At 36.6% G+C, this 27,601-nt stretch overlaps 1 protein-coding gene across 3 annotated transcripts in view; it reads left to right on the top strand.

Annotated features, from left to right (window-relative positions):
• NDUFS4 (NADH:ubiquinone oxidoreductase subunit S4) overlaps window positions 1-27,371 on the top strand; it is a 118,750-nt gene extending 91,379 nt beyond the window's left edge. For all 3 annotated transcript variants that reach the window (XM_081310680.1, XM_081310681.1, XM_081310679.1), the window contains 2 exons: window positions 9,779-9,852; window positions 27,158-27,371. In XM_081310680.1, coding sequence (XP_081166806.1) covers window positions 9,779-9,852; window positions 27,158-27,261 — 178 coding nt within the window. In that variant the 3' untranslated portion in view covers window positions 27,262-27,371. The remainder of the gene's footprint in view (window positions 1-9,778; window positions 9,853-27,157) is intronic.
• Window positions 27,372-27,601: the final 230 nt, after the last annotated feature.

Raw genomic sequence — 27,601 nt, 5'->3', positions numbered from 1 at the left:
GGAGACTGCTTCTTGGAGCCTGCTCCTACAGAGCGTGCACCGAGCTTTGAGCGGCCGGGTTCTGGCTCCCGGAGCTGCTTTGGCCCAGGGCTGGGGAACCCGCGGAGACTGCTTCTTGGAGCCTGCTCCTAGCGGACTGTGCACCGAGCTCGGAGCGGCCGGGTGCTGACTCCCGGAATTGTTTTGGCCCAGGGCTGGGGAACCCGCGGAGACTGCTTCTTGGAGCCGGCTCCCAGCAGAGCATGCACCGAGCTCGGGGCAGCCGGGTTCTGGCTCCCAGAGCTGCTTTGGCCCAGGGCTGGGGAACCTGCGGAGACTACTTCTTGGATCCTGCTCCTAGCGGAGCATGCACTGGGCTCGGAGAGGCCGGGTTCTGGCTCCCGGAGCTGCTTTGGCCCAGGGCTGGGGAACCCGCGGAGACTGATTCTTGGAGCCTGCTCCTAGCAGAGCATGCACCGAGCTCAGAGCGGCTGGGTTCTGGCTCCCGGTGCTACTTTGGCCCAGGGCTGGGGAACCCGCGGACACTGCTTCTTGGAGCCTGCTCCTAGCGGACCGTGCACCGAGCTCGGAGCGGCCGGGTTGTGGCTCCCGGAGCTGCTTTGGCCCAGGACTGGGGAACCCGCGGAGACTGCTTCTTGGAGCCTGCTCCTAGCAGAGCATGCACCGAGCTCGGAGTGGCCGGGTTCAGGCTCCCGGAGCTGCTTTAGCCCAGGGCTGGGGAACCTGCGGAAACTGCTTCTCAGTCCGGGTCCTGCTGGGTGCTGTGGGGCCAGAGGGGCAGAGTGGAGCTGCCGCCTGCGCCCAGAACAGGCCAAGCGACCCACCAGCGTAGTACCACGTCACCCCAACTGCAGCTGGGGCCGAAGAGAGCAGCCGCCCACGCCTGGATCAGGACCAGCAACCCGATGGCGTGGTAGTCAAGTCACCCCATTTGGAGTAGGGGCCAAGCAGAGCCGCCGCCCAAGCCTGCAAGGTAGGCAGACCTGCGACCCACCGGCGGGACAGGCCCGGTGGCCTGCCAGCATGGTGGACACGTCGCACCGAGTGGAGTGGGGGCTGAGCGGGGCCGCTGCCTGTGCCCGGAAAAGGCCCAGCGGCCCACCGGCGTGGCAGTCAAGTCACCCCATTTGGAGTGGGGGCCGAGCAGAGCCGCCGCCCGAGCTTGCAAGGTAGGCAGACCAGCGGCCCACCGGCGGAACGGGTTTAACGGCTGGCCGGCGAGGCAGACACGTCACACTGGTTGGAGTGGGGGCGGAGCAGAGCCACCGCCCATGTCCGGAAAAGGCCCAGCGACCCGCCGGAATGGCAGTCAGGTAGCCCCATTTGGAGTGGGGGCCGAGCAGAGCAGCCACCCGAGCCTGCAAGGTAGGCAGACCTGCGACCCACCGGCAAATCAGGCCCAGAGGCCTGCCAGCGTGGTAGACACATCACACCAATTGGAGTAGGGGCCGAGCAGAGCCGCCGCCCGCATCCGGATCAGGCCCAACAACCTGAGGGCATGGTAGTCACGTCACCACAATTGGAGTGGGGGCAGAGCAGAGCCGCCACCCACGCCCGAGGGTGGGCAGACCTGCGACCGGCAGAGCAGGCCTAGCAGCCCGCCAGCGTGGTAGACAGATCACCCCAATTGGAGGAAGAGCACAGCCACTACCCGCCCAACTATACAAGAGCAATATAAATAAATAGGGGGAAAATTTCAAAAACAACAGTTTTACCAAGCATAAAGAAACGCAAGCAGTATGAAAAGACAAGGCAAGAAAGGACCACAAGCAATGCAGGTCAACTCAACTTTAGAAGAGGGAATAGCTGCAACAGATGGAATGTCAGATAAAGAATTCAGGATATACGTGCTTCAGATGATCTGGAGTTTCAAGGAAGACATGAGACAGCAAAATCAGACAATGAAAGATCACTTTGACAAGGAATTACATAAACAAATCCAAGATGCAAAGGATCAGTTATACAGGGAGACAGAGGTTATAAAAAACAAACAAATAGAAATCCTAGAAATGCAGGAAGCAATAAACCAACTTAAAAACTCAATTGAGAATACTACCAGCAGAGTAGAACACTTAGAAGATAGAACATCAGACAATGAAGACAAAGTATTTCAACTTGAAAAGAAATTAGACAGCTCAGCAAGACTGTTAAGAAACCATGAGCAGAACATCCAAGAGATATGGGATAACATAAAGAGACCAAACTTAAGAGTCATTGGGATACAGGAAGGCATAGAGCTCCAAACCAAAGGAATAAACAATCTATTCAATGAAATAATACAAGAAAACTTCCCAGACTTGAAGAGTGAGACAGAATCCCAAATCCTAGAAGCCTACAGGACGCCGAATGTGCAAAATCATAAGAGATCCACACCTAGACACATTATAATGAAGATGCCCAACATACAGAATAAGGAGAGAATTTTAAAAGCTACAAGAGAAAGGAAGCAGATTACATTTAGGGGTAAACCAATCAGGTTAACAGCTGATCTTTCAACACAGACTCTGAAATCTAGAAGATCCTGGAATAACATATTTCAAACACTGAAAGAAAATGGTTTCCAACCAAGAATCGTGTATCCGGCGAAATTAAGCTTCAGGATGGAAGATGAAATTAAAACCTTCCACGATAAACAAAAGTTAAAAGAATTCGCAGCTAGAAAACCATCTCTTCAAAAAATCTTTGGCAAAACATTACAGGAAGAGGAAATGGAAAATAACAATGAAAACCAACAGTGGGAGGTAGGACAGTAAAGGGGGGAAAGTAATCAAAGAGGAAAACAAATCAGATTTAGTAACATTAATAAACAAATATGGCTGGAAGAACAAACCAAATCTCAATAATAACCCTAAATGTTAATGGCTTAAACTCACCAATTAAGACATACAGGCTACTTGAATGGATCACAAAACAAGACCCAACAAAATGCTGCCTACAGGAGACGCATTTGATAGGAAAAGATATACATAGACTGAAGGTGAAAGGTTGGGAAAAATCATACCACTCATGGACTGCGGAAACAAGCAGGAGTGTCCATACTCACATCAAATAAAATAGATTTCAAGCCAAAGTTAATCAAAAGGGATAAAGAGGGACACTACATACTGCTCAAGGGAACCATACACCAACAAGACATAACAATCATAAATATATATGCCCCAAACAATGGTGCAGCTATGTTCATCAAGCAAACTCTTCTCAAGTTCAAGAGTCTAATAGACCACCATACAATAATCATGGGAGACTTCAACACACCTCTCTCACCACTGGACAGATCTTCCAAACAAAAGTTGAATAAGGAAACTATAGAACTCAATAACACAATTAACAACCTAGACTTAATTGACATATATAGAATATACCACCCAACATCAAGCAGTTACACTTTTTTCTCAGCAGCACATGGATCCTTCTCAAAAATAGATCATATATTATGTCACAGGGCAACTCTTAGACAATATAAAGGAGTAGAGATAATACCATGCATCTTATCTGATCATAATGGAATGATACTGAAAATCAACGATAAAAGAAGGAAGGAAAAATCATGCATCACTTGGAGAATGAACAATAGGTTACTGAATGATCAATGGGTTTTAGAAGACATCAAGGAGGAAATTAAAAACTTCTTAGAGTTAAATGAAAACACAGACACAACATATCGGAATCTATGGGACACATTGAAAGCAGGTGTAAGAGGAAAATTCATTGCTTGGAGTTCATTCCTTAAAAAAAGAAAAAACCAACAAATAAATGATCTCATACTTCATCTCAAAATCCTAGAAAAAGAAGAGCAAAACAACAGCAAAAGAAGTAGAAGGCAAGAAATAATTAAAATCAGAGCTGAAATTAATGAAATTGAAACAAAAGAAACAATTGAAAAAATTGACAAAACTAAAAGTTGGTTCTTTGAAAAAATAAATAAAATCGACAGACCCTTAGCCATGCTAACGAAGAGAAGAAGAGAGAGAACCCAAATTACTAGCATACGGGATGAAAAAGGCAATATCACAACAGACACTTCAGAAATACAGAAGATAATCAGAAATTATTTTGAATCCTTATACTCCAATAAAATAGAAGATAGTGAAGGCATAGATAATTTTCTTAAGTCATATGATCTGCCCAGATTGAGTCAGGAGGATATAGACAACCTAAACAGACCAATAACAATTGAGGAAATAGAAGAAACCATCAAAAGACTACCAACTAAGAAAAGCCCAGGACCGGATGGGTATACAGCAGAGTTTTACAAAACCTTTAAAGAGGAACTAGTACCAATACTTTTCAAGCTATTTCAGGAAATAGAAAAAGAGGGAGAACTTCCAAATTCATTCTATGAGGCCAACATCACCCTGATGCCTAAACCAGACAAAGACACTTCAACGAAAGAAAACTACAGACCAATATCTCTAATGAACCTAGATGCAAAAATCCTCAATAAAATTCTGGCGAATCGGATTCAAAAACATATCAAAAAAATTGTACACCATGATCAAGTAGGATTCATCCCTGGGATGCAAGGCTGGTTCAATATATGGAAATCAATAAATGTTATTCACCACATCAATAGACTTAAAAATAAGAACCATATGATCATCTCGATAGATGCAGAAAAAGCATTCGACAAAGTACAGCATCCCTTTATGTTCAAAACTCTAGAAAAATTTGGGATAACAGGATCATACCTCAACATTGTAAAAGCAATCTATGCTAAGCCTCAGGCTAGCATCATTCTGAATGGAGAAAAATTGAAGGCATTCCCTCTAAAATCTGGAACAAGACAGGGATGCCCTCTCTCACCACTTCTGTTCAACATAGTCCTGGAAACACTGGCCAGAGCAATTAGACAAAAGAAATTAAAGGCATAAAAATAGGAAAAGAAGAACTTAAATTATCACTATTTGCAGATGGCATGATTCTATACCTAGCAGACCCAAAAGGGTCTACAAAGAAACTATTAGAGCTAATAAATGAATTCAGCAAAGTGGCAGGATATAAAATCAACATGCATAAATCAAATGCATTCCTGTATATCAGCGACAAATCCTCTGAAACGGAAATGAGGAAAAACACTCCATTCACAATATCCTCAAAAAAAAAAATAAAATACTTGGGAATCAACCTAACAAAAGAGGTGAAAGACTTATACAATGAAAACTACAGAACCCTAAAGAGAGATATAGAAGAAGATCTCAGAAGATGGAAAAATATACCCTGTTCATGGATAGGCAGAACTAACATCATCAAAATGGTGATATTACCAAAAGTTCTCTATAAGTTCAATGTAATGCCAATCAAAATCCCAATGGCATTTCTTGTAGAAATAGATAAAGCAATCATGAAATTCATATGGAAAAATAAAAGACCCAGAATAGCAAAAACAATGCTAAGCAGGAAGTGTGAATCAAGCGGTATAGCGATACCAGACTTCAAACTATACTACAGAGCAATAGTAACAAAAACAGCATGGTACTGGTACCAAAACAGGCGGGTGGACCAATGGTACAGAATAGAGGACACAGAAACCAATCCACAAAACTACAACTATCTTATATTTGATAAAGTGACTAAAAGCATGCAATGGAGGAAGGATAGCATCTTCAACAAATGGTGCTGGGAAAACTGGAAATCCATTTGCATCAAAATGAAACTGAATCCCTTTCTCTTGCCATGCACAAAAGTTAATTCAAAATGGATCAAGGAGCTTGATATCAAATCAGAGACACGGCGTCTGATAGAAGAAAAAGTTGGCTATGATCTACATACTGTGGGGTCGGGCTCCAAATTCCTCAATAGGACACCCATAGCGCAAGAGTTAATAACTAGAATCAACAAATGGGACTTACTCAAACTAAAAAGTTTTTTCTCAGCAAAAGAAACAATAAGAGAGGTAAATAGGGAGCCTACATCCTGGGAACAAATCTTTACTCCTCACACTTCAGATAGAGCCCTAATATCCAGAATATACAAAGAACTCAAAAAATTAGACAATAAGATAACAAATAACCCAATCAACAAATGGGCCAAGGACCTGAACAGACACTTCTCAGAGGAGGATATACAATCAATTAATAAGTACATGAAAACATGCTCACCATCGCTAGCAGAGAAATGCAAATCAAAACCACCCTAAGATACCATCTCACTCCAATAAGGTTGGCAGCCATTACGAAGTCAAACAACAACAAGTGCTGGCGAGGATGTGGGGAAAAGGGTACACTTGTTCATTGTTGGTGGGACTGCAAATTGGTGCAGCCAATTTGGAAAGCAGTATGGAGATTTCTTGGAAAGCTTGGAATGGAACCACCATTTGACCCAGCTATTCCCCTTCTCGGTCTATTCCCTAAAGACCTAATAAGAGCATGCTACAGGGACACTGCTATATCGATGTTCATAGCAGCACAATTCACGATAGCAGGATTGTGGAACCAACCTAGATGCCCTTCAATACATGAATGGATAAAAAAAAAGTGGCATTTATACACAATGGAGTATTACTCTGCATTAAAAAATGACAAAATCATAGAATTTGGAGGGAAATGGATGGCATTAGAGCAGATTATGCTAAGTGAAGCTAGCCAATCCCTAAAAAACAAATGCCAAATGTCTTCTTTGATATAAGGGGAGTAACTAAGGACAGAGTAGGGCCGAAGAGCATGAGTTCAGAAGATTAACATTAAACAGGGATGAGAGGTGGGAGGGAAAGGAAGGAGAAGGGAAATTGCATGGAAATGGAAGGTGATCCTCAGGGTTATACAAAATTACATACAAGAGGAAGTGAGGGGTAAGGGAAGAATAATACAAGTGGAAGAAATGATTTACAGTAGAGGGGGTAGAGAAGAGGGGAGGGGGGATAGTAGAGGATAGGAAAGGCAGCAGAATACAACAGACACTAGAATGGCAATCTGTAAATCAATGGAAGTGTAAATGATGTGATTCAGCAATCTGTATAAGGGGTAAAAATGGGAGTTCATAACCCACTTGAATCAAACTGTGAAATATGATATATCAAGAATTATGTAATGTTTTGAACGACCAACAATAAAAAAAAAAAGGAGAGAGTCTGATTTGACTGGTGGGTTACTTTTAAGGGGAGTAATTAAAAAACAGCCAGGTGCCCAGCTATATCCCAGCTACTTGAGAAACAGAGGTAGGAGAATTCCCAAGTTTGAACCTAGCTAGCCTCCACAGTTAGTAAAACCCTGTGTCAAAAAAGGGGCAGGGGGAGAGATAGGAATGCAGCTCAGTGGTAAAGACCCTGGAGTTCCTGATACCAAAAAAAAAAAAAAAAAAAAGACTGGAAAGTAGGAACTATTTGAAGTTTTTGAGCTTAATCTGGTAACGTAGCAAGGAGTAAATGGGACTTAAGAAAAGAGACAAAAAAGATAAATTAGGGAGATATTGGTGGCAACATATCCATCAAGAATTTCAAAACATAGGAGATTAATAAAGGTAGAAACCAAATAGCTGAATGATGAAGACTTACTGGTACAAATGTTTATTATTAACATATATTTTTTCATAAATAAAGTTAGGATAATTTAAATAAAGGCTATGCTGCCTTTGTAGAAAATAGAGCTCTGTTCTCGTTTTTTTCTACAATTTTTTTGCTATTGTTTCATATTTTCAACTAAGACATTGTGCCTGTCAACACTTATCAAAGTATTGGACCATATTTATGTTGGCACTTCTGTTCTCAGTATAACTAATTTAATTAGAACTGAGAAAACTTATCCGCTTTCAAAAAGAATATCAATATAAAACCATCAGTTATTGATACTAATATAGCCAGGCATTTGAAATTCTTTTGCATACAAGAGGGGTTTATGGTAGGAATGTATATGATTATAGGGAGATCATAGGAGTTCCAGAATAGCAACTATAGTATATGACCAGAATTTCAGCAACAGTTTGTGGGACTTTGACTCAAGGAGACCTACTTTCCATGTTCTCTTTTGTTTATATTTCATTGCTCTCCATTATCCAAATTACTTCTGAAGTCCTTTCTAAATTTTCTTCCATATTTCTAAATGAAGTTCCTCAGAATGCTATGTTTACTTCTGAGAGTTTACTAGTAGCAAACACTGTCCCACCTTTCATATATAAAAAGTAGCATCTTTGAAATAACATTGCACTTTTTAAAAAATATATATGGAATTGTAAATATTAACACTATTCTAAACTGAAGAACTCAACTGGATGTCATATCTTGTAGCATTTTTTTTAAACTAGGCCTGTGCCCTAAAATAATACTATTGATGGTAGAAAGTTGTTAAGAGTGGGTAGTATTGTCTATTTTTTGTGGTAAGCATTTTAAGAGTATCATACCACATTTTGTTAGCCCAAGTAAAGATCAAAATTTAGAATTTAAAGTACAATGCCTACTGAATTTGTATTGCTTTGGCACCACTGTAAAATCAAAATTCCTAAGTCACACCGTTATAAACTGGGGGCCAGTTGTACTGGCAATTGTACTCTTTGGTAATGTTGATATTAAATTTATAAGATCAGTTTGAGAATTTTCCTGGACTTTTTAATTCACCTCTAATTACACACACACACACACACACACACACACACACACACACTGCACTGAGGGTTGAACTCAGGAATTTTACCACTGGCCCTTTTCCAGGGACACCAACCCCCTACCACACTCCCAGCTGCCTTTTTAAAAATTTTATTGTGAGAAAGGTCTCACCAAATTGCCAAGTTTATACTTGAATTTGGAATCTTCCTGCCTTAGCCTCACAAGTAGTGTTAGCCACCATGTCCAGCTCTTTGCTTTTTTTAAAGAGTTGAATAAAATGGGGGCTGGTGTTGCAGCTCAGTGGGAGAGTGCTTGCCTAGCACATGTGAGGCACTGGGTTCGATGATCCTCAGCCCCACTTAAAAATAAATTAATTAATTAAATAAAGGCATTGTGTCTGTACAACTAAAAAATATATTTTAAATGTTGAATAAAATGATTTTATTAAAGACTAGCTGGATGTCTTTGCAATTATAAATTGTATTATTTGACAATACATGTTATAAAATATCTCCCAATAGTTAACACAGAAAAAGGTAAATTAATAAAAAAAAATTGGGGGGGGGTGGCAAGAGGAATATACTGGAGATAGAATCCAGGGGCATTTAAAAACTGAGCAATATCCTCAACCTTTCCTCGCTTCCTTCCTCCCTTGGTTCGTTCGTTCCTTCCTTCCTTCCTTCCTCTCTCCCTTCCTCCCTTGCCTCCCTCTTTCCCTTCCTCCCTTGCCTCCCTCCCTCCCTCTTTCCTTTCTACCCTCTCTCTTTCCCTTCCTTCCTCCTTCCCTCTCTCCCTCCTTTTCTCCCTCCCTCTCTCCCTCTTTCCCTTCCTCCCTCTCTCCCTCTCTTCCTTCCTCCCTCCCTCTCTCCCTTCCTTCCTTCCTTCCTTTCTATTCATTCATTCATTCATTCATTCATTCATTCATTCAAGGTAGGGTCCCGCTAAATTGCCTATGGCCTCACAAATTGCTGAGGATGGCTTTGAACTTGTGATTCCCCTGCCTCATCCTTCAGAGCCACTGAGATTACAGGCATGGGCCACAGCACCCAGCCCACAAACAGTTTTAGATTGTTACAAATAGACTGTTACATCAAGAATGTGTTACAAATAGACTGTTACATCAAGAATGTATGTATTCAATGTTATAGCAACTGTGTATTTTCCAGATATTTATTTTAAATATTGATATATTTTTGTAGCCAAAGCTTTTATTAAATCCTGTTAATAAAAAATTCTTTCTTACAGGGCTGATCCTTTGTCCAATATGGTTCTAACCTTCAGTACTAAAGAAGATGCAGCTGCCTTTGCAGAAAAAAATGGTATGATTGGTCTATTTTTGTTTTTTCTTTTCACAAATAAAGTTAAGATATGATTTTATGTTCTTAACTAAAACCATTCAGGAATATAAAATTTGAGTTGAAAGAAATCTTTCAGTAAATATCTGGTTCAGTAGTGCTTAGCTTTTTTGCTGCAACAGGATGAACAACCCCCTTCCAAAAGAAAAGAAAGTTAAAGAAAAATTTAAAATGGAATGTCCTGTGTTACATGTAAAAGCCAAAATGCTCTAATCTGAAGTCAGATCAGGGCAGGGAATAAGACTACTTGTCTAACACACCTACCTTGTTTCTAAATTCCTCTGCAAAATTACTAACATTTGGTTATTTAAACTCTTATGTCATAAGGTTAGCATAGTGCAGTTTTGACACTTTATTATTAAGTTCTCTTTTACTTTGATCCAGAATCTAATGCATATTATTCTATATAGCAGCTCTTTTATTGAAAATAGTTATCATATTCACTAAATTTTCATTAAGCCTAAATATCTGCGTTTGCTACTTGTCTAGATATGGTTGTATGAATGTAGTCTAAAAGTATATTAGTTTGGGGGACAACTATGTTATATCATTGGATTATGTTGATCTTACTATCAATAATAGTGCAAAATATTTTTCTTATTTTCTGCTGTTAAGTCAATAATACAATGAAAGGAAATGTGCAGTTAGACCACTCTGGGTTCTAATCCTTATCATTCCACCTTGAACCAGTATGATTTTGGATTAATTTCATAGTGGACTTAATGCTTCTTCGTATTTGAAATAGAGAAGCTGGTATATAATAGATACTTGGTAAAGATTAGTTCTGACCCTCATCTCCCTCCATCTGGCATTTCTTTTGTTTATGTCCTGCAGATTTTAATATGCTGATATATATTTGTACCTAATGTATTTTGTTTGGCAATACATAAAATACATTGTTACTATAAGCCGTTATATAAATGTAAAAAAATAGCATTTTCTAATCATTTTTTTCTTTAAATATTTCTTTAAGATGTTGATGGACCTGTATTTCATTCATTTATTTATATGCAGTGCTGAGAATTGAAACCAGTGATTCACACATGTTAGGCAGGCGTTCTGTTCTACCACTGAGCTACAACCCCAGCCCTTTCTAATCTATTTGACATATAAATATGAAAGCACTGTGAAAGCCTTGTGAAGATCATTATTATCTAAAATGTTTTTCTTCCCCACTTAATACTGCAGATTGTAATTAAAAGTCTAAAGCCACAGACCAAGATGTGTAGCATAGTAGTAGAGTATGCTCAAGAGCCTGGGGGGTTTCCAGTCCTGCACACAAAAAAATAGTATAAAACCAAACTACTTTGTGTTTGAATCCATGTTGAGTTGTCATGATATACTGTATTTTTATTTCCTCATCTGTAAAATGGGAATTGCTGTGAGGATTAAATGAGTTAAAAAAACAAAATACTTAAAATTGTTTTTGACACATACTAAGTATATAATAGTATCTAAGTATATCTTATTATGGTTGTTTTTAAAATAGACTTCTAAAACTTACAAAGGACTTAAGTGCATTTCCATATTAATATTTGTTTGGCAAGTTCTAAATTTCTTAATTACATAATTGTTCTCAAAGTGGTCAGTCTTTATTATTTTGACTTAATATTGTCAAGATATTATTTGATTTAGACTAATATTTTAATTAAACTACCAGTTATCAAAAACATTTTGTTAATGTTTTCTATCCTTTCAACCTACTATATTTCATGACTGCCACCTTGAAAATTATTCATTTGAGGTCTGTAACATGAGTTTAATAACAGGAAATCTAATTAAACTGTTAAATCCCTGATTAGTCTCTAAGTGATCACAAGGACTGTATGACTGCAGTTGCCATGTGAATTGTAGGTGTGAATTAGCCACTACTGCTATTGAAATCAGGTGCCTTTTCAATTTCTTTCCCAGGAAAGAAAACTGAAGAATATTGTCCAAAACAGTAGGAAATATAACTTGAAAAAACATAGAGGATAGTGAGTAGGAAAACTGAAGGTTAACAGTGGATTAGGATTTCTAACCTGCTTCACAGCAGGAACTATCTGACTTGGTCACTATTTTGTCCCAAGCACCTGGCACAAAAGCTGACATATGATGTCAGTAGCAAGTGAAGTTATAGACATTCTAAAATATACTGGTCTACTCAATAACTTGAAGCTACTCTGATCACCTGGGGAACTCCTCAGTTATTATATACACCCTAAAATTCATTTGTAATCAGCCTTGTTAACATTTAGCATTATGGTTTCATTTTGGTTTTTTCTGGTACCAGGGATTGAACTCAGGGCACTTAACCACTGAGCCACATCCCCAGCTCTGTCCAGCTCTTTTTGTGTATTTTTATTTAGAGACAGGGTCTCCCTCAGTTGCTTAGGCCTTGCTAAGTTGCTGAACCTGGGATCCTCCTGCCTCAGTGCCTCAGTCTACCGAGCTGCTGGGATTACAGGCATGTGCCACCACACATTATGTATTTTTTAATAAATAAGTCTTGCTTTTTCAACTATAGTGGAAGCTACATCTAAATAAACAGTACTGGAATGCTACAGAATCAAGTGTTAGAGGAATTTTTCCAGATTCCTCAGCAATGCCCTCTATTCTGATTTACCTCTTTTGGATAGGTGATAAGGTGAAAAAGAATCCTTCCCCTCAGACCAATCATCATTTTATTTTGAACCAGTGCTGTTGAAGATTAGGTGAACTAATGTTCTGGTAATTTAAGGACTTTTTTAAAAAATTAGTTGAGAAGTACTATTATGTAAGGTTTATAGGATTAGGAGGCTGGTAACCTAGATTCTAATTCCACAATTATCCCCTTCACAGGAGAGCTTTAACAGTTCTTGCTTCACTGCACTTAATGTTTGATAAACATATTTATCTCATCTTTGAAATGAGAAGTTTGATTGGGCGATGCTCAAAACTATAATCTTTCAGGATTTTAAGTCCTTGAACCAGCTCATATGCCTTTATTTCTTACCGTCTGGCCCAATGACTTTCTTCTTCTTATTTTGGTACTGGGGATTTAACCCAGGGGCACTCTACCCCTGAGCTACATCTCCAGCCCTTTCTATTTTTTTATTTTGTAACAGGGTGTTACTAAGTTGCCCATGCCTCAGCCTCTCTAGTTGCTGGGATTATAGGCATGTGCCATTGGACCCATCTTCTGAATTATATACTTAATAGAGTTCTATTATGAATCAAGGATAAGTGGAAATTTATACTGCATATAATAGTGAAATAAAATATTTAAGACCAGTATTATATTATAAAATCCCCTGTTAACACCTGTTTTAATTTTCTTAAATAAAAAGACCTGTAGAAAAATGGTTAAGAGTACACTCATCTCTGAAACTGTAGTTTCCTACCTGCTGTTGATCATTTCTGTACTTATCTGCTTTTGCTGTTTTTGAAAGCTTGGTTTTCTGAAATTTCATAGTAGGAAGGAAAGAAGAAAAGACTGAGTGCCTCTAACATTTCTTTCCTCCCCCATTTCCCATCCTTCACTTTCCCACCCTCAACATACCAATACACAAAGCAAGAAAATATAAGTACCCCTGTGTCTATGGCTTTCATTGCAAGGCCTCATCCTAAACATCTCTCTTTAAGCTCACCATCTATTCCAAAGGGAACTCTTCAAAGATAACCTTTCTTTATTAGAAGAGAATATCTGGGGCTTCCTCTGAAATGTAGATGAACCTTACTTCAATTCTTTATGTACTGAAAAGACCCACCTTTCTCACCCTTGTGGCTTTTGTCTGTCCTTGTGTTGTGTGAAGGATGGGGAGGAGAAGGAAGCTGTATCATGGAGAGAAGTGGCAGAAAACAGCTGTGGAAAATGTGGGTAGTAGAGGACTAAGATCTACTACCATTTACATGCTAATGAAAAACAGAAATGCCTCTCCATCCCCCCATCCCACCCCTGTTTGATCTGATTTGAAACTTTGTGACTTTTCTTTGGTATGTCATTTTGCCCCCTGTATTTTTCTCATTGCTGTTAGCTATAAAAACTCTTTGAAATTCTCAAAATAAGGGAGGGCAGAGGACAAGCTGTGAAATTGCATTGTGTTCACAGTGGGTCTGTTGGGGAGGAAAACCAACCTCTGAAGTAACAGAAGGTAGAAGCAGGAAAGGAAGCCCACAGGTCCAGCCCTGGATCCTGAAAAAGATAGAACTTTCCTGAGCTGTATCTCCAGCAATTTTTTTTCAGTTAGGTCTGGACTTCCCACCTACTTTAACCTCTTATGAGCTCAACCTCATATCCAGGTGACTTTTAAAAGATAACTTTCAAACTCTTCATAATGGGTACAAAATTCAAGTAAAAGAATTTATTTTTCATGATATAAGTGAACAGTTTATTTTCATGATATAAGTGAACAAGGCAGATGTTCTAACAAGTACAAATTTATATAGAATAAAGAATTTGAAGTCAATTGCAAATGGGGACAAAAGTTATTTTCCTTGGGGAAGAAGGGTGTCTGTAAGAACCAGTGGGACACAGGATAGAATCTGTGTGTGTGTGTGGGTGGGTGGGTGTGGGTGTGTATATATGTGTGTGTGTGTGTATATATATATATATATATATATATATATATATATATATAGTATACAACTTAAAAATAGTTGCTAAATATATAAAGACAAGAAAATGAGCTGAAAGCCTTATAATGTTGAAGGAGAAGGATATGCTAGAGTCTGTATTTTTCTATTGAAATTATGTTAGGCTCTTCCCCTAACCCCATCTTCCAACCCCACATTTTTGGTTTTTGAGGCTGGGTCTCCCTGTGTTACTCAAGATGGTCTGAAACTCCTGTGTTCAAGGTATCCTCCCATCTTGACCTCCCAAGTATCTGGGACTACAGGCATGCAACATTGTACCTGGCTTCTCCCTATTTGATAGGAAATAATCTCAAATAGGGATTATTTATGATCACAAAATAAAATTGATGTACTTTTTTTGCCCTGATTATTTACATAGATTTACATAGATGTAGCAAGAATTAATTTTTAAGAATATTAATTTATCATATGTTTTCTTAAGTTTGCTTTAGTCAGAGTTTTCATAAAGAATCTCAGATTGTTCTTTTTTAAGTCTCTTCAGATTAGGAATCCAAGCCAAGAATTTGCCACTGTATATGTGTTGTGCAGTACCTATTGATTTGGGCAAATCTTCCCTTCTCAAAATCCCCAGAATATTTTCCCTGTAAGACAAGGAACTCTATAAGCCAGGTGCCAGGCCACTTTTCCTGCATAAAGTCAAACTTTGTTCCTTAACAGTGTCTGCTCATATCTATCTGATTAAAGAGCATCATTTTCAAATATCTCATTACAAGTAACGATTAATTCCATATCAATGTTCCAAATCACATCCTATTAAAAGGAGGATAGATTGCTATTAAACATACACAAATAATTATATTACCATAAAATGTAAGCATATTCAGTAAGAAATTCCAAATTCTGGAGGTGTCATGGAGGTAGAATGAGATTTGTAGTATTTCCATTTACAAAGAAAGCTGTACTAAGTTGTAATGAGTTGTAACATCTTAGGAAAAAGAAAGGGTTTCCTGATATATTGAAAATACAGAATAGTAAAACAGTATCAGTAACATCCCAAACACAAAACTAGGGTCATCCTTTATCAGTTCATTCAGTCCTATATAATTCTTATTCTATTGGATCATAATGTTTTTACTTCTTGACTAAAGTACTGGAAATCCTGACCCATTCAACTAGCAATGGTCTTAAAATTAAGGGACAGCATCAAAAACCTGTAATCCCCTAGTCCTTTTCTATGGGATTCTGAGACAGTGCTCCTTTGTTGAAGATGAAGTACTTTGGCCTGTAGCTCATTACAAGAGCTTTTAGGGAAGCATAAGCCTGAAACAAAACTATAGATCATAAAAGACTTAAATTAGTTGTAATTTTCACCAGTGGAATAGTTCACCACAGTGAAATATTTTTCACCAGAGTTCACAACAAAAATAAGGTAACTTAAATTCAAGTCCAAAAAGTTGAGAAAATATCTGTAAAATATAATCACTGAAGCATACTTTCAAAGAAAACAGTGAACACTCCTCTGGTTTATCTAATCAAGGTTTTTTTGCTTTCTTTTTATTGATTTAAAAAATAAGTAAATAAATGGCAGCGGAATGCATTACAATTCTTATTACACATGTATACCACAAGTTTTCTTAAAGTATTTTGACACCCAATTCGTGTCTTTATGCATGTACTTTGGATAATGATGTCTATCACATTCCACCATCCTTGTTAATCCCCTGCCCTCTCCCTTTCCCTCCCACCCATCTTCCCTATCTAGAATTCATCTATTCCTCCCATGCTCCCCCTCCCTACCCTACTATGAGAAAACATTTGGCATTTGTTTTTTTGGGATTGGCTAACTTCACTTAGCATTATCTTCTCCAACACCATCCATTTACCTGTAAATGCCATGGTTTTATTCTCTTTTATTGCTGAGTAAAATTCCATTGTGTATATACAACGCATTTTTAATCCATTCATTCACTGAAGGGCATCTAGGTTGGCTCCACAGTTTACCTATTTTGAATTGTGCTGCTATAAACATTAATATGGCTGTGTCCCTATAGTATGCTGTTTTTAATTCCTTTGGGTATAGTCCAAGGAGAGGGATAGCTGTGTCAAATGGTGGTTCCATTCCCAGATTTCCCAGGAATCTCCATACTGCTTTCCATATTGGCTGCACCAATTTGCAGTCCCACCAGCAATGTATGAGTGTACCTTTTTCCCCACATCCTCTCCAACACTTATTGTTTGTCTTCATAATAGCTGCCATTCTGACTGGAGTGAGATGATATCTTAGAGTAGTTTTGATTTGCATTTCTCTAATTGCTAGAGATGATGACCGTTTTTTTCATATACTTGTTGATTGATTGTATATTCTCTTCTGAGAAGTGTCTGTTCAGGTCCTTGACCCATTTGTTGATTGGGTTATTTGTTTTTTTGGTGCTTAGGTTTTTGAGTTCTTTATATACTCTAGAGATTAGTCCTCTATCTGAAGTGTGAGGGGTAAAAATTTGCTCCCAGGATGTAGGCTCTCTGTTCACCTCACAGATTGTTTCTTTTGCTGAGAAGAAACTTTTTAGTTTGATTCCATCCCATTTATTGATTCTTGCACTATAAGAGTCTTATTAAGGAAGGTGGGGCCTAATCCCACATGATGAAGATCTAATCAAGGCTTTAATATGATACACAAACCTTTGGTACAATGAAAAATTGATAGACCTTTAGAAATGTGTTTGGACAAAGTGAGTGTGACATAATGGTAATAAAATTATCTTTGAGATTCTGCAAGAGGGCGGGGCAGCAAGGCCTATCTGTTCAGATTCTTCTTTGCCTGTTTGTGTGGCATTCTTTCTAGGTAAAGGACAGGACCCACTTCTGAAAGAAGGGTCTTAATGTCTATCAGATAAGGCACTTCAGAGAATTTCCTTATGACTAGCTCTTATATGGAAAGTCAGGGGAGGTTAGAGTAATATTTTAAGATTTTATGGCTAGTTTTGATGAAAAGGAGTTCTAGTGCCAATGACCCACCTTTGGGGAAGAGGAATTCTGGTTCTCTGGCCTGCAGGACCAGGTCAAAAAGATCTTCCTTCTGAGCTCCTTTCCTTTTGTTCAGAAACTTAGCATGCCAAAGCACCATGCTTTGTGGTGTTATTTTTCTGAGTCCCAACAGTAGGCATTATAGAGGAAAAAAACTTGAGAGATGAATATGCCAAGCTTATAGTATTATACAAAAATTCTGAAGAAACATAGAAATTATGAAAAGACTTAGTAAGTCAGGGGTAGGTCCTAAATATCTGTATATTAATATAAGTCAGACAAGAGATGTGGATTCCAACTTGATATTTTCTAGCCTAGAAGATACGAGATTTAAACAAGATATGACTAAAACAGTTATCTGTTTATCAAGCAACATAGTACAAGGTCTCTTATGAATAGAACATATTGTGGACATTGAAGACATTGACAAATCCCTATAACACACAATTTGAGAACACTTACTTTAATAACATTTTACCTATCAAACTTAATGTCAGGGTTGCTCTGCATCTCCTCTCTTCCATAGAACCTCTTTAGTAGTAATATATCAAATAAACCTAATTATTTCAAGCAGTTCTCTTTTTACAGAAAGAAAGTGTATATCTTTGTGATTTTCCAGAGGCCCTCTTGCAAAATCTCAAAGATAATTTTAGGTGCAAAGATATCCTGAAAGTTTTATTTTACATTTAGTATTTAATTTGGGGAAGGCAAAAATCAAAAGTTGTGGTTCTAATCATGTAACTCAGTGGTAGAGCACTTACCTAGCATGTGCAATAAGCCCTAAGTTCAATCTCCACCACTGCAAAAACAAAAAACAAACAAAAGTCATCGGGAGATGTGAACACTTAGGATAGGTACAGGATCATGGGTGCCTAAGAAATGATAAATTTGACTGCTTATTTCAAAGTCACAATAAAACGTGTTGCTTTATACAGAATCTTAATTCTTAAGTGAAAAAGCATAAAAACAGTACAGTAATGAAACAAGCCCAGCAAAATTGAGCAAACTTTGCTAAGATTTTAATATATTTCATAGCTTTTCAGATTTTTTTTTTGCACAAACTCTAACCTAAGGCAAATAAAATTTTATTTCTTGCAAATCTTATATAACTTTCTGTGACCAGTTTTTGTCTTTTACCATTTTTTTTTTTCTGACACACTTTACTTTAGGACATGACTGTTTTTCCTCTAGTATACAATTTATATCTTGTCACTTTGCATACAAAGTTATTTCATTACCTTAATATAAAGTCATAACCTCTCTGCCCCTATTAACTTCTAGTAGAGTTTCATTCATTTACATTGTATCTTTTAACCAAAGCTATTTTGATTTCATAGAGAATCTGGAATAATTTTAAAACTTACCAGTATTTTAGTCGACTGGCAGAACTCATGCTACAGCTTCTCCAAGTGGCAAAAATGAACATGTTCAGTAAAGATAGAGCCTGTCAGTAGCATATAAAAAGGAGAATAATGTATGTATGAACTCAAAATTTAGCTTAGTGCTTATACAGGAGAGAAGATTTCTTTCTCATTTATTACTAGGTTCATAGCTAAGACTTTATAACAAAGGACAGATTAAATAGAGAAAGTACACAAATTCATTTAATATAATTTTATGTGACATGGACTTCAGAAATGAATACTCAGAAAGGGAAACCTGTGTGTTTCAATGAAGTAGTGCATAGTTGTATAGAAATTTGGACAACCAATGGTAATAAACTAGGAGAACTTAGGCCTGGTCAGATTATCCTGTGTCCCTCTGTGGCATTCCTTTCTTCTGGGTATAGGATAAATGACAGGAAGGCCAAGGAATTCTTTTATGTACTGCTTGAAAGGATAAGGGCTTAGAAAGAGTTGCCCTTTGCTTCTGCTATTTCCTTAAATGCCAAGGAGGCACATTTGGAGATAATGTATCCTGAGCCCCATCATAATCAATGGCTCAGTATTCTGTCTTATTTAGAAATGACCTAAGTATCTAATAAATGTCCATTAATACCATCCAAGTTTTTAAGTTACTGAATAATCTTAGAAATTAATTTTTAAGGTAACATAACTGTAGAATATAATTGCTTTTGAAACAAAGATTCCTGAAAAATTGATCAAGTTGGTTAAAAATACAAATTTAAATTTTTCATGACTATACACATTAAACAAAAATGCTAATTTATTCCATCAGTAAACTCTTACAACTTTAGAAAGAACATATTGAAGTAAAATAATTCATGTTTGTATTTTATCTAACAATGACAGTCAGAAACATAATTGTTTTTATTAAGCCAAAATTATTAGTCTTGTTTGCCAAAGATTTACCTACATTATGCAAACTTGAATTCTTAAAATGTTTGTTAATCTCTTTAATAATACTTTTTAAATCTAGAAGGTTGAAGATATTAGAAACTCAGGATGTTTGTTTTGTTTTGTTTTTTAGAATTTTAGGGTTATTCAGTTAGTATAACTTCTGTATAAACTAATCAGAACAGAACTTAAAGAGATTTTATAATTTAATTCATTAATGTCATCTGGAGGTAGAAAGACATTACCTACATACACTTGAGCAGAAAAGGTTTTTCTGTATTATAGTATATAATAACTGTATGTTGGTAGCTCTGTCAGTCACACAGAGAATTTATTACTTCAATTCTAAAGTATCAGCCAAGGGTTAATAAACACAGAATTATGAAATATACTGGTTCATGCCAAAGAGCTGTTCTCTTCTCACTGAGTATAAATTCTTAATTGATTTGAGCTCAAAATACAAAGAACTAATAAACCAGATTCTCTGTCTTACCTTACCCAACAGAGAATAGACCTCTATAAACTATTAATCTGCTTACAGAGATCATCAAATGGTCGAACTGTTGTAAAACCAATTCCCAAAATTAATTCAAAATCAAAGATAGCAAAACAGTCAGCAAAGGTCTCTTGCTGCTTTGGATTCACTTCATGGAGATAAGAAAAGATATATGTGGGCCTAAGAATGGGTGTGCCATTTCTTTGGTGGAGAAGTTTGCCTGCTTTTAGTTTTTGAATCTGTTTGATATCTCAATGGGATTTCCAAAATTGTAGAGAGAAAATTTTCAGGAAAATAGTCATAATTCTAACATAAATATAAAATGAACATGTATTAAATAATTTATGTTATTTATGTGATTCTGGTAGATGTTATAAACCAGTTCAAACAAGTCAAGACAACACAAGTTTATGTGGGGTAAAGGAATATTGAGATAAATTGCAAATGGAAACAAAACTGTTTTTTTCCAGGACAAGGGTAAGTGGGAGGGTGAATTAAATCACAATGAGACAGGACAGAATTTCTGTATCTGTCACTTACAGTTGATTCACCTTATTCATGATAATCATGTTTTGTAAAGTCACCAGGAACACCAAATTAGCAAATACTGAACAATTGTTCCTAAGGAAATAACACAGGTGGGTTTCCACAAGCCTCTGGTTATGTCCTTTCATTAACAGATCAATATCAAGTACTTCTGTTTAAGACACCTCATTTAATATGTATTGTTGATTCATCAACATTGAACTTGAAGCCAACAACACTGTTATTCATACCCGAACAAGCTTATCTAACACCCATATTGATATATCACAATCTTTTTGTGCTTAGGGAAACTAGACAGACTATGCTTTGAGGACCATTTTAAAAAATGAAATCACCAAAAAGAAGTGTGTGTGTGTGTGCACATGTGTGTGTGCACACACACACAAAAATGTGACTCTAAATAGACCTTGAAAAGTACACTTGTTTACAGTGTGAGTGCTGAAACAAGAAGGGCAGAACATTACCTTGTTTGACCTTAACTGGGAACATGTGTATTGGGCAACTCAAATTTTTTGCCATTCTGTGCATGTCATAAATGACCATAGGACCACTAAGAGTGTTAATATGGGAGTTACAAATTTTAGTAAATGAATTCACAAATAATGAGGTTTATTTGTACCTACAAAGGTTTGGGGTTTTATGTGTTTATTTTTTAACCTAGCTCTTTTCCTTCTAGTCTCTAGTCCCAGGGGCTCAGGAGGAAGGCAGGAAGGAAACAGCAAAAGAGGTGGAGGAAGAAGAGAAATTCGAAATAAATTTTCTCATATTGGTAGAGTTACACATAGTGGCTTAGTGTGTTATGGGTCAAATACAATTCTGGAAATTCCTATGCATAGCCCATACCCAAATCAATTACATCAAAATTTCTGGGAGTGATTTTGGGCTATTCATGTATAGTTTCTTTCTTCAGAAAACATGTTATGAATTTCTAACAATTGTTTCAAATGTACTTTTGGAACACAAAGCTACAATAATTAAAATCTTTTGATTTGTGGCAAATTCTGAATACCATTGATTCCAGTTACTGCTTTGAAAATAAGAATAAACTATATAGCAAGTTATTATTTGAAAAGATAAAATTTAAGGGGATCATTTAACTGATATCAAAAGAGTTTTTGTTTAGAGAGGTATTGTAACTGTAGGATATTAATAATATATATTTCAAATGTGCCTCATGTTTGCACATTATTTGCTTGTGAAATCATAGATAATTTCATGGAAATAACTGCTTTGCCCGTGTACAAAACTTTATTATATCTCCTCCATAATATTTCCTAAAAGAATATCTAAGATACTTTTAAATTATTCTAAACCTTCTCTCTCAGAATCGCTATATTAGATACTTGGTTAATTTCAAAGTAGAGGGACATTTTAGAAAGTGAAATTCCTGAAAAGCTATCCCCCCACTTTAAAATATACATTAGGTTTATGCTTTGCTTTCAGTCAGGTATAATGTCAGGGTACAGCCTAGTGAGGAATCTTGAAACATTGCAAGTTCCAATGTCCATCTCTTTAGCTTCCCAAAGCTTTGCTATTCTGATCCCATAGTTAGCAGTAACTTTCAGTTATGTCAGCTTGTGCCAAATTATGTGATGGTTCTTGTTCTGGCATAAATTAAACTTCACTTCCAAACTAAAGTCAGGGTTGTGATTATATTATTAAAGGAGCAAGATCTTTCACAGGACATGAATTAATATTATTAGAGGTAAGACAATAAAAAAATCAATGAAATTTTGTCTTTATTTTTGCTTTACTGAACCGTAAACAAAATGGTTCCATAAACAAAGATGAATGGAATTAATTATCTTTTTGTCTCATATGTGGAAGTTGTTAAGTTCATTGCTGTTGTCTGATTTTGTTCAGGGGCTTTTTCTTCCTTTGGTGTATGAAAAGGTCACACCAAACAGTCATATCATGGGAAATAGAACATTCCAACCACAATATGGTTATCTACAAAATAAATTGACATGTTTCTTGAAAAAAAAATTGGACATTGGCTGTTAAAAGATCACGTTTTAATTTTACTAGAGCATTTTCCAGAGGTACTGCTCCCATAGTAGGGTTTAAAGGATTCCAGTGTGAAATAGCAAAAGGAATCAGCTACTTATCATTTAGGTGCTGGTGGTTGGATTTGTGGCAAATCCATGCCATATGGCTACTCTGCTCAGAGGGAAGTGATGGCAGCCCTAAGAGATTTACCCCATCCTTTTGGGCTGCTGCCTCAGACTCAGTTGCTTTGATCTTCTGTTGCGCAGCTGGGAAGAGTAAAGGCTAGTTTTTAAGTGTCCTAAAAAGAGAACATATGGGACCATTGTTTTAGACTGTACCTTCATTTCATATAAGCATTCTTTTGAGGGTACAAGTATTTTCATTTGAACTCATCAGAAAAATGTTTGGGTTATTTAAAAAAATAAAAAAGCTAAAAATTATTATTTCTTTCCTAAATTCCAGTACTTTATTTCTTGCAAGATACATTGCTTTATTCCCTTTTACAAACAAATTTCAAGTGTATATAGAAAAGACAAGTGTCATTCATGTAACTTTCCCATTCATAAGTATATGTTTAATGTCTTTTCAAGTGCTGTTATTCTTACTTTGTCTTTTTTTGGCCAAAGTTTACCACTTACTCCAGTAGTGTTTACGTTCAAGTATAGTGAGACCAGTAAATGTATTCTTCTAGTCACTGGAAGGTAAAATACTTTGGAGGGGTGATGCTTGAAAATATGATCAGACTCTTTACAGTATAACAAAAAGGAGCAAAATTTACTGTAATAACAGCCGTATATAGTAGAAAAGTTTTCTGAATGATGGATAGAAAAACCAAAAGGAGAGTTTTTCTAGTCTTGTTTTATTTTCCATTTCTACTATGAATTGCCATAAAACTCCCTCATGTCATTCTTTGCTTTGACTTAATGAGAGAAGCATGGTTGTTTATTCATCTTTAGTAACAAAGTTATTTTCCACAGAAAAATTTGAGGGAGATAAACCTAACAATCATAGATGTTTGTAGCATAGTAATAAAGAGATTATGTTGACAAATGCAGGTTTCCTCCACATGTATTTTTGTTAGTTTTTCCTAGGGTGTTTTTTGCATTCACATTCCAAACACTATCATGATATTTCTATTTATTGTTATCACCGTCAACAGCAACTAGAATCTGGCTCACAATTCCCAGGAGAAAACCCAAACCAGTTGTTCCTTTATGGAACAACTCCAGTCTTCTCACATTGCAGTGACCCTGGCAACATTTTGAAACTTTCTGACCACAACAGATATCAGACCTATGTCCAAGTTCTGATGTAGTAAAATAAATTCTTTTTCTCTCAATTGTGTGTTTGTGTGTAGTTCCGATTCCTAAATATTTCCAAATGCTCTCTTGTTTCTTCTGCATTTCCTCTCATAATGGTCTTATTGATCTGGCAGGTGTATTCGGAAACCTTTGAGGGTGAAAAGAACACAAGTTCTCACTCCCATCACTTAGCAAAAAGATTATAGAGGTTTTGAGTAATTTGCTAATGGCCATTATAACCAAATATAAAACTATACTTGAACCTATGTATGTTCTCCATAATTGGGTATGGAGCAGCAGGGACTGGGGAAACAGACTTATTTTCCAGGGATTCTTAAGTCTTTTCAAAATATTTTTTAATTGGAAAAAAATTATACAGTCACATGAGTTGAAAGGAAATGGGCAAAATAAAAATTGCAATTTTGGAATTTTAAAATAATTTAGTTATTTGTATGAGGTGATTAGGTGCATAGCTTTAAAGTCAACCTGGATTAAAATTCTGGCTTTGGGACTCACTAGCCATGTGAACTTAGGATTTATTTTCTCTATGCTTTATTTTTCCTCATGACTAAATATAAAATTAAGGTATACTTCATAATTCAAGGAACTTACAAACTTAAAAATATATATATAAAGTACATTTTTTGCACTTAACACAGGGTCTAGAGCATAGAACAGTACACCATGTATGTTCTTATATCAAAACCTTTGTAGTTGTTGCTGTTCTCTTGTCTGAAAGCTCTTTTCAGAGATGTCGACATGGTTCATTCCTGACCTCCTGAAAGTGAAATGTTACCTTCTCAGAGAAAGGAGCCTTCTTTGTCTTTCTGGTCTGAAATGTTGTCTCCTTAGTGCTCATTAGCCTATAATAAGTATTTTAATGTAGGCATTACTGTGTTAGAACTTAGTATATTATGCACTTACTTGTTAATTTCTCTTTTCTACCTAAAGAAGTTTGGGAAATTTTTGTTTTGTTTATTGTCTTGCATTCTGTGTCTGAAAATTGTTCTTGACACAAATTAGGCAATCAGTAATTAAGTGAATAGCAAATGTTCAGTAAGTATTATTGTTTATACCTGCTATATTGAATTGAGTATTTTTTGTAATTATTAACATTTGCTGATTATTGTGGGATGTATTTAAGAAGTTTATAAAGTTATGCTGAGTTTATTTGAAAATCAAAGCCCCGGTCTGTAGTAAATCACTAGTTTAAATTATAGCAAACTTCTCACAACATTACAAATTAAAATTTAATGAGCTCCAATGTGATGGAAATGTGTTCACATCCACCCTTTATACAAAAGCTATTAATTAGGATAATAGCTTAACCTTTATTGAGTGCTTATGATAAATCACAAGTGATAACACAGCAATATAGTTGAGGCATGGGCTCTAGAATCAAATGTTCAAATCCTAATTGTACCCCTTCCTGGCTGAATGACTTTGTATTAGTTAACCTGTCTGACCCTTGTTTTACTCAGCTATACAAAGGGAATATTATTAATTTATATATAGGTTTTAGAAAAGGTACCTTTCTCATAGAACTCAATAAATGATTAAGTGCCAATGCTTTCTAAGCACTTTACATGCATTTGCTTAATCCTCATGACAGCCTTATGACGTAGGAACTATTTCATGTTCTTTAGTAAATTGTTTGAAAGGGAAATAACTACTTATAAATATACTTACTTTATAGGAGTGAGTTTGAGTAGGAGAGTACTCAAAACAATTTTTTCTACTCTGAAAGTAAGGTTATATGGAGCAAATTATTGAATCAGTATTTTCTCTCTCACATTTTGATGTTTAACTTGCCTTCATGTTTCCCATTTCTATATAGCTAATGAACTTTTCTTTGAAGATGGAGTTCTGGCATTAGGAATAGGGTAGTTTAAAGGATCAATTTGAAGTATTGTGTTAAATGTTATTATTTTCCTTTTTTGGACACAAAGTAGTATATTTCAATGACTTAAGTTTCAAAGATTTTACTTTGTGACAAAATTAAACTTCGGCTAAGGCATTATTGAGACATAAGCTTTGTGGCAGCAAGTACTGAACTCACGAAGAGGCACTAGAGTTCCTCGGAACGCAATAAGATCAAGAAACACTTATTTGAACTGTATGATATTCAGTTTGGACATTTTATACATGACTGACGTGAATCAGATGTTTCAAGGTGAGTTGTTTGAAGAAAGTCCTCAGATAGAAGAATGATAAATTACAGGAATAGAAGATGGATCTTATGATGAAAAGTAAAAGTTAAAGGGGTTGCTCAGTCTTCTCCCCTTTTCTTAGACTGAAGGACAGGGACATGAAGAATATGTAGACATAAATAAAACTGGTTTTCAAAATTATAAACCTTGAAAAGAATGTATAGAGAAACTGTAAACTGTAGGAAATTAGGAGATAGTTTTGACCAGTGGTTCTCAATTTTCCATGCATAAAAGCTACTGGAATTGAGAGTTAAAGGACAGCTCTCTGGTTCCCAACCAGAGACTCTAATCCAATGGGCCTTTAGTCAGGCCTAACCATTTGTAGTTTTCAAGTACTTCCACACTATTCTGATACAGATAGCCCCTGAAACACATGTTGAAAAAAACTGGTGAAGGAACTGAATATATGCCCTGTGCACACAGCGCACACACACAAAGTTTTTCCTACATCTCAGATGAGTTCTAAATTCACATACAGACACCAGAGTTTAGAAGAACAGTGAGACAAATTTTATTGTTCTTCCTTGCAGTTATTAACGAAGTCACATGTTAAGCTTCATAGAGAAAACTAAATTTTAAATCACACATAACCATCAGTACTTGAGTAAGGAGAAATTAAATTATAAATTATACCTTTGAGATCTGATAAGTCATATTCAGATAATGTTTGGACCGTTTTGGCACAGAGGATTATAAAGGAACAAATTACTAAGTATTTATATTTCTGTTGTGTTGACATTTACACTGGTAAATGAACATTAAATTATAATAGCCACTGCTTGCTGTGTTCTTCAGTTATCCTCTTAAATTCTGTTTCTGTTGAGTTTATGTTTTTGTTTATTCCCCCTCTAGGATGGAGCTATGACATTGAAGAGAGGAAAGTTCCGAAACCCAAGTCCAAGTCTTATGGTGCAAACTTTTCTTGGAACAAAAGAACAAGAGTATCCACAAAATAGATTGGCACTTACTGTATCTCTACTTGACTGTGAATAAAGTCAGCTGTGCAGTATTTATAGCCCATGTATACATCTCTTAATCACCTAATAAATTTGACCTTAAAATTATAGATATATTTTGCAGTTTCTGTTTTGTTTTTTAATGTCTCAAACACGTTACAATTTCCTATGTAGAGAGGAGATTTTAGGTGATCATACTTCTAGGAAATTGTGGTACTTAGAATCTATAAAAGGGAATGCTTGAAATCGGTTGCAACCTTGAACTTTTGTGCTTGGCTTTTTATGTAGCTATTTTCAAGTTAATGGTGTTTAAGATATCGGCCATCATTATTAAAATGTT

This window comes from Spermophilus citellus, assembly GCF_964194105.1.
Source record: "Spermophilus citellus genome assembly, chromosome: 1".
NCBI lineage: Eukaryota > Metazoa > Chordata > Mammalia > Rodentia > Sciuridae > Spermophilus > Spermophilus citellus.
The sequence above is the reverse complement of the archived record's forward strand: the minus strand, read 5'-3'. Positions and strand labels throughout refer to the sequence as shown.